This window comes from Sphaeramia orbicularis, chromosome 20 (genome assembly GCF_902148855.1).
Source record: "Sphaeramia orbicularis chromosome 20, fSphaOr1.1, whole genome shotgun sequence".
NCBI classification, from domain to species: domain Eukaryota; kingdom Metazoa; phylum Chordata; class Actinopteri; order Kurtiformes; family Apogonidae; genus Sphaeramia; species Sphaeramia orbicularis.
Window position 1 is genome coordinate 13,991,429 of NC_043976.1, and position 11,969 is coordinate 14,003,397.

The following is an 11,969-nucleotide window of genomic DNA, read 5'->3' on the forward strand; positions in this document are numbered from 1 at the left end:
GCAACTAGAATCAAAGAAAGGTAGAGCTGTGTGTATAATGTGCAGTGGAGCGGAGTGTGTGCAGGTGAGACTGCAGCTGTGTGTGATGCCCCAGGCGCACCTGGGGGTGTAAAAGAGCTTTCAACCTGACTCAACAATCTCTTCTAATTGTAGCTGTTCTGAAATGGATTCTTTTAGCAAGCAGCACAGTTGAATTGGTAAATGAAGTCACCGTAAGACTTCATCTCACACCTTCGCAATTGCTCATACAGAAAAGTCTATCATGGCTTTGAACTTTCCAAGCCCTACTGTCTGTCTGTCTCTGACATCACCCCCCCCCCCCCCCCCCCCACCTTTCACATGAAACCAGCCGTCATGGTGTTCACCTGTTCTCCTCCACAGTCTTCTTCAACTTTGCTGGTTTTTTTCATAGTCTGCCCTCTCCTCCATGTCTCTCTGTCCTCCCTACTTCCTCTCTTTCCCTTGGCCCCCGTACCATGTTGGACCCACCCCACCCTCATTACTCCCCCTTCCCCCTGCAGCCTCGCGCCCCCTCCCCCACCTCGCCTGACGAGTTCCCCATGAATGTCAAGCAGGCATACAAGGCATTTGCCGCCGTGCCTCGCTCACTGGCAGTGCTGGAGCCTCCGCAGGTAGGCCGTGCTGCCCGGACTGCCCGGGTCACAACAACAAAAAGCATGCTGTGCTGATTGGTTGGTCTCGCCCCCGCCCTTTCCTGACTGGAGCAGGCTATCCTAAACAGAGCCTGCACCGTGTTGGGAGGCCTGTGACGTGCTGTGACGTGTGGAATGCGTTCATCGTTGGTTTTGTTCTTCAGTGTCATCAGCTGTCATACCAGTGTTGATTCGTGACCCATTCATCCATCATGTGTGGCTCGTGTACAAATAATCAATCCCTGATTCATGTTTTGTGCTTCTCAGTCTGCCTGCCCTGTACCTCAGTTGGTGTTCCAAGTCCGAATTGCTTCTAGTTCCTAACTCTGTGTTTCTTCCTGCTTTGCACAACAGGACTTGTATGGTGCAAGGAACAATTTTCACCCCCAACCTTCTCCAGAGGTGAGTGTTTCCCAAAGACTGCAAAGCACAGTCTGATTGTAAGTTATATTGAGTATTTAGCAACTGTAACATCACTTTTTTGAAGTAAAAGTCGAAAAGCTCGAGGGCCCTTTTCAGACCTGGCATTAACATTTGGTGATCCCATGCCAAGAGGCCATGTGAGAATGCATCTACAATGCAATGCCACCTCATTTAGAAGTGGTCCTAGCTGCTGATGCCCACATTCTTATGGCAATGTGCACCAGAGATAATACCAGTTAATCTGTCATTAACACATTTTACGTTGGTATCAGCAGAACTCGACTCTGCCTGTGGCTGATAGCTCTTAACAGGGTTCTCAAGCAGGATTCCTGACTTTGTGGAAAAATAATAGCTGAAAAAATAAATAAAAATCCCACCTTACAGTTAATTTTATGTTCAGTTCCTGATTCATTCATTATTAACCATTTGGAGTTTGATGCTCAGTGATTAGTTTATTTACTGATTGGGTATTTATTACTTTGATGATCCGTACAGATCAGTACAGTTTTCAAACTGCTACCATGCTCTAAACACATCCAAAAGTACATTCCCATTCTCACACCAACTTATTCACTTGTATTACAGAATTTCCAAAAAGTCCATAGAGATTCAATATATCCAGTCCATCTTGGGTAAAGTGCAGATCAGAATGACCCTCTGCCTTTTTCTTCTCCGACCGAGGAACTAGAATTTAATCAACATTTTGCTCAAATATTCATCATTCACTTTATACTTAAACATTACAAATCCAGTCTTACAGTTTGTGCTGCATCCACAGTGTCTGCTTAACTATGTTCCAGCCTTTAAATGAGCTTCTTTGCACATAGAGCAGAGAGGGAGGTCCATTAACAAGTAGTCACTGGAGGTGTATTCTACTACTAGTGTGAACTAATGTACTTGGAGCCGTCAGCCTTTGATCGGATCACCCAAGATGCATGTTAAGGCCAGGTGTGAACAAAGCCTTATGTCTAGACCTGTTACTGAGACTCACTGGCTCTGGTCATGTTAGTCTGACACTGTGATGACAGTCTTCGTGGCTTTTTCAGCCTGAGCTGAACAACGAGGTGTTTGATGAAAACGTAGAAGGTCAGGAGGGAGCTGGCATGGGCCTGACGGGCAAGGTGTCGCCCCGGCCCTCCCTCTCCTCTGACCGTCGGGAGTATATGAGCCTGGCAGCGGTGCCTCGTGTCTCCAGGCCATCCCTGGACCTGCAGGTACCCACCGCCTTGTCCACAGCTATAGCAGCCCTGTCCGTCATCAGGGCCACGGTGTGCTTGGCTTGACTGGTGGTGGTGTTTCAGAGTCTGGGAGATAGCCTTCCTGCTTATGTCTGAAATTGGTCTTCATAAGAATCAACTATGAATCAGCTTTGCGGTGCTGGGGTCTGATTTGATGGCTGATTTTTCCTTCTTGGTCAGTCTTTTTGTCTGACTTCTCTTAAATTGTGTTCTGCAAATAGCTCTGCAGAAATCTACTTATAATCATAAAAACACCATTTTGGTATCCCTTTCTTGCAGTATCACAGGTTCCAAGATCTTAGCACTTTAATATTTTTTGTGTCATATTCTGTTGTTCTGATTTTGTGTTTTTAACCACACAGAGTCCTTCTCCTGCTGGTAAGGACAGCCCAGAGCAGCGCTCCTTCAGGGACAGACAGAAATATTTTGAGATTGACGTGAAGCAGCAGACACCAGAAAAGCCCAAGCCTCGAGTCTCTCTTGTTGGAGAGGATGATCTGAAGAAGATGAGGGAGGAAGAAGGTGTGTTTCTAGTGTTAATTTTACTAATAAACATGTCTGACTTTGTTCACCTGCCCTTTAAATGAACACTGTATCTGTGGTGTCCAGAGAGGAAGTTTGAGCAGCGAGCGCGGGAGTACCTGCTGGATGAAGATGATGAGGATGAGGAAGAGGACCTGGCTAAGCAGGTGGCACAGATGAAGGCCACGGGCAAGGTGCTGCTGGACGGAGTGGAGTACAAGGTGGAGCCGGTGTCTTCCCCGTCTCAGCACTGCTCCACACCACCGAGCTATAATGTCACACCACCAAGCTACTGTGGCAGCTCAGGGTACAAAGTTACATCATACTGCTGCTTCATATGCAACTTTTTTTTTTTCCCCCAGTATCCTGACAGCTTTTGTGTGTGCAGGCCTTCCTCAGTTGATGGGAAAGGAGACTCTCAGAGGAATTCATTAGAGGATAGCTTCAGGCTGGAGCAGAGGCCCAACTCCATGACTGGGTAATGATATGAGTGTGCAGTGCAACAATCTTGAATGTGTACGTTGTTTATGTCACAGCATTCATCACTTCTGTCCTTGTATCTTCTCAGCCTGATCCCAGTGTACCCCGGGGAATCCACAGCTCCCATCCGCACAGCCAAAGCAGAGCGCAGGCACCAGGAGAGACTGCGAATGCAAAGCCCTGAGCTGGCCGTGGCCCTTGACAAAGACCTGTCCCCTGCTGAGAAACGGGCTCTAGAGGCTGAGAAGAGAGCCATGTGGAGAGCAGCACGGTAAATACAACACCAGCACCCAACATACACAACAAGAAGATAACGCACCTATTACAGTTTCATTGAAGAGACCATTTAACACAGTAGTCCTGAAAATGTCTTTATGGAATCAAATCTGCATTTTTTTTTTAGTCTGTGCCACAAATTTAAGTCCCCCTCCACTCAAAAAAAACAAGGGTAAATATATGTGGAGTGTACACATTACATTTAGTTTTCCTCAGCAGTACTTTTGTACAAATCAGGTTTTTGGAACAAGGCAGTGCATGGAGGTTTGTTTTCTCTGAGTCACAGATGGCTTTATACGCAATATTAACTTAAAAAAGTTTAATCATGTTGCAACAGATAAGTAAACAGACAAAAGGAGAAATGAGTCCACAGTGCTATGCTTCACAAACAATAAACGGATGCATTTGTTGGATCTGTAATCCAGACATACCATACATTTGTGGTTATAATGTTGATTTTACACCAAGCGTGGTTGTTACTCTTCCTTTATGAACTAAATGTTTATTAGACATAGGTCGATACTGTAAGGTCAACGACTCATAGTTTGGACCTGGATTTTCCCCATAAAACAGTGTGTCAATAACATGGTTCAGGGTCATCTCAAATCGAAGTGGACTGTGTAGTAAAAAGACCATCCTGTGTGTCTGTGTCCTTAGTCTGTCTCCACTCTTAATCTTGTTTTCGTGTCCAAATAATGTATTCCTCTTGGCTTTCCTAATTGTGTTTGTGTTTTACTTTCCGTTCTTTGGTTTTTTTCTCTCTTCCTCTGTCTTCCCTCTCCTTTTCCTTCGTCGTGGTGGACTTCTCCTCATCCCATTCCCTCGTCCTTTTCCGTCCTCTTCCCTCCTCCCTCTCCGTGGCCTCGTGGGGCCACAGGCCCTATGGTCTGGAGGAGGATGTTAGGCAGTATGAGCAGGACCTGGCTAAGAGGCTCTACCAGGCCCGAGTGAGGGCATCTCAGGGTGCGGCCCCGGCCCCACAGCCCCCTACCACCTCCTCCTCCTCCGCAGCCTCCCAGCTCAGGTCTGCCTCTTGGCCCTAGCCACAAGGGCCAGATGCATTGCATCGTGGGGGTGTGCTCGGGTGCTTTGGCATTTGGGGATTTTGCTAGAGGCAGAGTTCTGAAAGGACCAAGCAAGCACTCTCAGCAACACTGTGACAGTGCTTCCACTGCCTTTCTAGTGCTGTCTTGCTTCTGCACGTCTTTGCTGTTATAATTTGTAGCTTCTTCTAGTTCCTCCCCTCTATCCTGTGTTTTGTATCCTCCCCTTCTGCAGCACTGTTCTTTTCATTTGTGCCTTGCTGTACTCTCTATTTTCATACATCATTGATTACTTGTACTAACACACAGCCCGCAGTAAGTTTGCAAGCTGTTTGTGAGTCAAGGGTAAACCTACTAGCAGTAGGTAGTCCTTTTCCTGGAATGCCTCTATTTTCATATTGTGCACTGAAACTGAACTGGTGGTTTGTTGCAGCAAACCAGGACAAGGATCCCCCAGCATTAGTAGTGACTGGCACAACACCCACTCATAGTGGCGTGTGCCTCTTTCAGTCGTTGTCCTTTAATATCTTTAGCATTTCATTTATCAGTCGTCTATCGTCATGTATCTGAGAGTGTTCGATTCCTTCTCTTTTTAGAATGAAGTCTCTGGAGCAGGATGCACTGAAAGCTCAGATGGTCATCGCCAAATCTCGGGATGGGAAGAAGCGTGGCACGCTAGACCAGCTGACGGAGTCACCTTCACCTGCCCCCACACCCTCTCCCACTCCGATGGAAGGTAGGAAGATGCTTTACACGGAATTATGTGCTACTTCAATATATGATTTTTTAGGAAAGCATTACATCAAGTTAATTTTTAAGACCTGTCAAAATTGTATTTAATATTTTTAAGCCTTGAAGTCATGTTATTATATTTTAGACTTGGAGTGAAACATTATGTACCAACATTTGTCCATTTCGTGTTTTTCTAACAGAGCTCAGTCCTCGAGGATTGACATCACCAGGCAGGCTGGTAAGTCCTCTAAGTGTTTTGCTTTTGTTACTTTTTCTAGTTTTACAAATGACTCTTTTCAGCAGACTCCATTGTTCTCCATTTCAATGGACTTCAAATATTTGAACAAAGCTTCAACATCAGCCTCGCAGGCTAATTTAAAAACTTCATTTGTGAAAGGCAGGTAGTCTTTTTACATTCTGGAAAGGTAACATAGTTTGGCTTGAAAACACACTGACATTAATCCATCATCTTGCTCATTGTCACTCTAGCTAATCGGCGCTGAGAAAATACACACTGCGCTCCTCATAAGCCACAGCTGGCTGTTTGAATCACCCATCAGCCCTTCTGCCTCCTTCCTCTCCCTCCTCCCTTTCCCTCTTATTATGCTCTCCTCCTCTTCTTTTCTTTTCTTGTCCTACCCTTTCCTCCTATTTTCCTTTCCCCTCTCCCTCAATCTCCGCTCATTCCTGTTTGCTATCCTTCTAGTCCCTGTCGTCAAAGAAGTTTGACTACCGACAGTTTGCTGCCATTCCTTCTTCCAAACCCGTATACGACATTCAGGTATTGGCTGCATGCTGAGCTCCCAGGGCCTCGGCCTCCTCCCTCCCTTCCCTTGGCTTTCCTTGCTGCCTCTCCCCTCCAGTTTCTCCGCTGATCAAGAGGCATCAGTGCGACTGAGTTCTAGGTTTTGGCTCTGTAATCGATCAGGACTTTCTGCCCTGCACTACAGTGATGTGGTGAACTAACTCTTACTTGATGAGCGACTGACACAAAACAGAAAAAAAAATCTCCCTTTCTCATGTTCTGACTCCATCCTCCCAGCTGTATGAATGATTTAAAAAAAAAAAATAAAACAACACAGCTTTGAGAGTAAAGACTCACACCCATCTAACTCTCAGCTAACTAATCAGTTACAACAGACAATAACACTCATCAGCACAGTCAGATTTTGATCCCACTAACCAGACTTGGTTTCCGGGGTGGAAATGGCCACAAACTCATGCATTTTGTCCACTCTTCCATTCACTTCCATCAGCTGCCTCCCTCCCTGCTTGGGTTGCATGTTGGGTAGATGAGTATTTTCCTCATTGTGTTTTGGCTTTAGGAGCTCCAGTTTCCAGGAGAGCGCTCAGTAGGTCATAGTTAGCTCTGTCCAGAGTGGTTGATTCTTGTTCTGGAGGAAGAGATGGGAAGGGAAGCAGGGGAATCCTTGAGTGGTGCTGGAGTGAACAGCGCTTGTCTGGCAGTGGTCTTGTATTTTTGGGTCAAGTATCTGTTGTATGTCAAACTGTGAGTCTGCTCTCCTCTGACTGTGGGGTCTTGTGTGGTTTCTAAATTACTCCACCCTCACATAGGGCTGGGCGATAATGGCCACGTAGCTGCACAGTGTTCAGTCAACTACTTCATGTGTCGAAACAAGATTTATTAGCTCAGTACAGAATGGAGACCACAGAATAGTTTTTTCCCCCATTCTCACGGTTTAGGTTATCACTACAGAATGAGACCGTACAGCTAATATTGTCGCAAAACCTCTAGAAACTGTTAATCCTGCAGTGCTTGACAGTTTTTAGCATCATTAGGCAAAAAAATTCCACTATCGCCTTCAGCATATTGTTATCCATATGTTCTGAGAGGACATGAGACTTGTGCATCTACTCTTGCTTGTGTTTTCAGTTGTCGGATGTCTACATTGTGACACTGTTTTCAGACAGGGGTTTGAGATGATGGGGTTAAATATGAGAGACAGCTGTAATTACCCTCCACTGAGATTGTACGTCTTGGTAACAATAAGATACGTTAGCTTGTCTATGCTTATATTTATTCTTTTGATTTAAACTGAGAGGAGAGAGCTGCAGAAGGATGTACTTTCACTATCACCCAGCCCTACAGTGACATCACCTTGTGTCTCACAGCCTCCCATACCTGGGTTTTAACTGAACCAACACTGTATGTTTTCACTGCATTTAAGATTACTGAACTGATGAAAAGGTCTAGAGGTTGGATTCAGATTTCTTTTTTTCTCCTTAATACAATACTCACATTACTGAGATATTCTGGGATTTAATTAGTTGTCGGTGACTATGTGGTACAATTCTAAAGTCTGAAAAATAGCTCTTTGCAGAATGTTGTCCTAAGTTAGTGAGACTTAAGCATTGATTAAAATCATGAGAATATTCTCTAAAGTAGCTGCTATTTTGATATAAATTTCTATCTTCCATCTTCTATCTCTGAAAAGATATCAGCTGATTTTGGCAGAAGGTCCTGGTATAAACCAGAACAGTCCATTTTAGCAGCTGCTGAAATGTAACGTACAGATTTGCATGAAACTTGGATTAATTTTTGTTCCCCATCTCTGACACTGTCTTGCTGCTTACAGATGTGAGTACTGTATTGAAACAGTCCTGGAAAACTTGTGAAACTTTCTGTGTTGACATTTACACACTGGAGTAAATGGTGTCCCGACACTCACAACAGACCTGTTTCCAAATGTATACAAATAACTTTACCAGTGTTTGCATGGAAGCAGTAGAAACACTAAAACAGAATGGTTCGCGCCGTGCTGCTTGTTTTTTTCTGTTGTGCGTTTATCGACTGTCACTGTCTCTGTGGATGTGCTCACACCAAATATACAACAATCCCCGGAACTGATGGTCTAACTCAACCCCCCCTTTCCTTTAACATGCCAATCTCTCCTGGGGAAGTAGTCGAGTAGCGGTCCTCTGGCTTTTGTGGCTCTGTCCGATTGGGAGCTTTAGCACTAGCTGCTAAACGGGCCGTGAGTGGCTGCACAGCACCTCGATCTCTCCTGCTGCCAACTCCAATGCTCTGATGGTGAAGGCTTCCCTGGGGAAACAGGTTACTAACACACTCCAGCTACATACACTCACTCTCCCTTTTTGCCTTCCAGTCCCCTGATACAGCTGATGATATGCAGTTCATCGATGACGGCTCCAGCAACCCAGGTGAGTCCTTGACTGTTTCTGAATGTAGTTGTATGAGAACAGAGGGTATGAACAGGATACATGAGGAACATGTGCTGATGATGGATATTAGCTCAAATGCTTCTGTCCTTCTGATTCAGGTGACTACCTGGGATAAGCAGCTGCTGTTGGTAGGAGTCTGTGTGCATGTGTTTGTGGGTCAGTGTGTAGTTTTAAGGAGGAGTGTGTGTTGGTTTGAGAATTTACACTCTAACCTGCTTATGTGTGGCCAGCTGTAGTGTAGCTGCAGGGGGGTGTCTGCTTCGACTGCTGGTGTCCATTGGATATAAAGCAGCTACTGATTTAGCCAAGAGGAAATCTGCTGTGTCCAAACTAATCATTGCACTAACTAATCCAGACAGCATGAATTTACTTTGAAGTGTTGATGAAAGGGGGATTAGAGACGGCAGGATAATGGTAGCTGAAAAAGTGGTTTGGGTAAATTATTGTTTTTCTGTCCAGCCGTTTGCCATGGTCTGTAATGTTTTACTCTGAGAAGTAGCTGCCAGGATTGCAGTCAACTGGTTAGACAGTCAAAACGTTTCAACAGGTTAAATTTCAGACTTTAAGACCATTGTGAATGCATGTTATGATCTAGTTCACGTCCTAACTAGAGAAAGACTATGAAAGATTTCTATGTGAACAAAACAGAATATTTTTTACTGTTGATTTTGTGCTTATTTGTGGAACATTAGACCTTTTTCTCAGCACAATCTATGATTTAATTACTCATGTTGGCGTTTTCAACAGCCTGCACTACAAAGATGTAGGAAGACTTGTAAACTGTAGTTTCCTTTCGAGATGAAGCAGATTCCTCTAACGGCATCAACTCTCCTGTTGAGTTTGACTCTAGAGCTCATCCTGATGGCCTTTTTAACCTCGCTACAGTTTTGTTTCTGCTTGTCTGCAACATTCACAGGGTTATGGGATGCATTCACCGTCTTGTCATTTTCCTGCACATTTTTTTTCCACTTTCTTCAATCGGTCGTTTCAAGAGGATGATTTAGGGCCTGAATTTCAGATACAAGCAGATAAAAATGCAGAAACTGTAAAGGACTATAACTTTTTTTTTTGTCATTCAGGGCCTGCTGCTAGCCTCGAGGTGGAGGTTCCCACCCAGCTGCCCACCACCTCAGCCCTGGAGGAGATGGCCCTGTACAGCAACAAACGCAAACTGAGGCAGGGTCGCCGCAGCCTGGAAACCGCCGTGCCCACGTAACACATCACACCACCAAGACAAGAAACCCAAACACACACACTGTGGAACACTGGTCCATCCACAGGAGGTGCAACGTCACGAAACACTACACATAACGTCAGTAGAGCAAAGTGTACTCGACCGTATATAACCACTGCAGAGACTATGACACTCAGTCACCACACATTCACTCACATCCTTATATCCTGCGTGCCAGTCTTGCCTTTACAGTCTGTGGATGAGTTGGCAAATAGATATTGTACAACAGTCCCTCAAAGGCAGGAAGGAGCTAGTGTGGTTAGCTACGATTGTTACTTACAGACCATTCTTTATTTGTTTTATACTTGGTTTGCCTATTAGAAGCGGAGTTATTTTAACAGGAAAAGAAGGATGGCTTTAGTTTTTTTTTTTATCTACAGTTTTGCACCTCCCAATAATTTTGCTGTTTAAAAAAAAAACATACTGGAAGAGAAAAGAAATGGGTCATAGCTATACTAACTCTGAATTCTATTTTTAGACTTTCATTGAATAGATTGTAAAATGTCATTTTGTTTGTTTTGGAGATGAAAAGGAGTGTATATATTGTTGGGAACACCCTGCTACCTTCACAGTCACAACTATGGATAGCTTAGAAAAACGACAGTACATATCATGTTTGCACTGCCATTGATCAGCTGTTTATCTTAAGTAACTTATTGTTTTTAGTAGTTAAAACTCAAATTGAAGGCCTTCTATTCTATTACATTTTAATCCATCCAGTTCTCTTAGATACAAGAGGGACAAACTAATACTTTGTAAGTTATCATTACAATTTTAATGATAGAATAATGTAAAAAATAAAATAAATAAAATATCACTATATATAGTCATCCAGAGATTTTTGAGCTAAGCATATCTACAAATTAGATGTTTTTAACAAAGCTAAGCTGTTGCACATCATATAATATACTGATTAGAAATGAGCATTTTGTCCAGATTTGACTGTGTTACATTCCCCTTGTAGAGAATATGAAAATGCTTACACATATTTCAGATCATGAGTTTCATTAATTAATGGTACTTACCCCTGTCCTGTTTAGGTTGTTTCTTTTTTTTTTTCTTTTTAACAATGTGAATCTTTAATTTGTATCCTTGCATTCTCTGGAGAGATTCCAGAGTGACGTGAAGGTAGCAGGTATTATATTTTTCTGTCTATGGTTAATTTAAATCTGATGCCACTGAAATCATTTATTATTGTGTGAATAATGTACAAATACCGAAAGGAAAGCAAACTTTGGGTGTGAAACTGAGCCAGTCTTGACCTAGACTAAGAAGTGTCTGGACTGCTGACTTGGTGCTGGGACGCTCTGTGTTTTATTGGTTTGTCAATGGGAGAGCCGAGAGAGGCAGAACCAATTTGAAAAATCCCTCTCAAGACATCGATCTCATTCAGACATTAACGTCACTGTTTGACACTGTCAGTTTATGTACCTGACAGCTTATTTTTGCAGAATCAAAGCTAAGTAGCATTTGTGTTAATTTAATGTAGGGTCCTCTAATTATAGCTTTCCATGTTGCTCTCACTGACTGAAATTCAGTTTGTTTGATAACATTTGCAATGGCTTTTTTAACTTCCAGTAGGTAATTTTTTTTTTTTTTTTTTTTTTCAGATGGGTTTCACTACATTATTAATGCAGTGTTTAAGTTTTTGTGTAATTCTTTTGTCTTGAGTACTCTCTGGGGGCTATTTGCAAATAGGTTGGAGGGAATGGGTCAGAAGTCCTAGGGTCAAGGGTTAGAGCTCATACAAGACTGTAACTAGTGAATTTGTACAACCAAAGAAGTCTATTTTGTGGTTCAGGAATAATAAATTTTACTTTTCATTTAAGAAGCCGATTCACTGTGTTGTGTCTTTTGTACAAACTGTTTGATTACAATACACAGTAGTAAACCACCACGTGAAAGGTAAAATACAGGCAGTCACATACAGTCAGGTCCATATATATTTAGACAGTGACAATTTTTTTTAAAATTTTTTGTCTCTGCACATGACCACAACGGATATGAAATGAAACAATCAGCTTTAATTTAAGTGGGGTTTTTAAGGAATCATAACAATTATAAACAGTCCCTCTACCCTCAAGAATAAATGGACAACTGACAGACTAACCGCTTCATGTCTAGATGTGTCCTGTTCTCTGGTTTTTCTTTGACATATGAATCA

At 43.2% G+C, this 11,969-nt stretch overlaps 1 protein-coding gene across 9 annotated transcripts in view; it reads left to right on the forward strand.

Annotated features, from left to right (window-relative positions):
* Positions 1-11,641, forward strand: part of scrib (scribble planar cell polarity protein) — a 68,353-nt gene extending 56,712 nt beyond the window's left edge. For 5 of the 9 annotated variants that reach the window (XM_030123842.1, XM_030123844.1, XM_030123846.1 and 2 more), the window contains 11 exons: positions 1,008-1,055; positions 2,123-2,290; positions 2,677-2,836; positions 2,924-3,143; positions 3,225-3,314; positions 3,405-3,587; positions 5,232-5,371; positions 5,568-5,605; positions 6,074-6,148; positions 8,496-8,550; positions 9,651-11,641. In XM_030123842.1, the coding sequence (XP_029979702.1) occupies positions 1,008-1,055; positions 2,123-2,290; positions 2,677-2,836; positions 2,924-3,143; positions 3,225-3,314; positions 3,405-3,587; positions 5,232-5,371; positions 5,568-5,605; positions 6,074-6,148; positions 8,496-8,550; positions 9,651-9,787 (1,314 nt within the window). In that variant the 3' untranslated portion in view covers positions 9,788-11,641. The remainder of the gene's footprint in view (positions 1-1,007; positions 1,056-2,122; positions 2,291-2,676; positions 2,837-2,923; positions 3,144-3,224; positions 3,315-3,404; positions 3,588-5,231; positions 5,372-5,567; positions 5,606-6,073; positions 6,149-8,495; positions 8,551-9,650) is intronic. The other 4 variants (XM_030123849.1, XM_030123850.1, XM_030123848.1 and 1 more) reach the window with 3 other exon arrangements.
* The last annotated feature ends 328 nt before the right edge of the window (positions 11,642-11,969 follow it).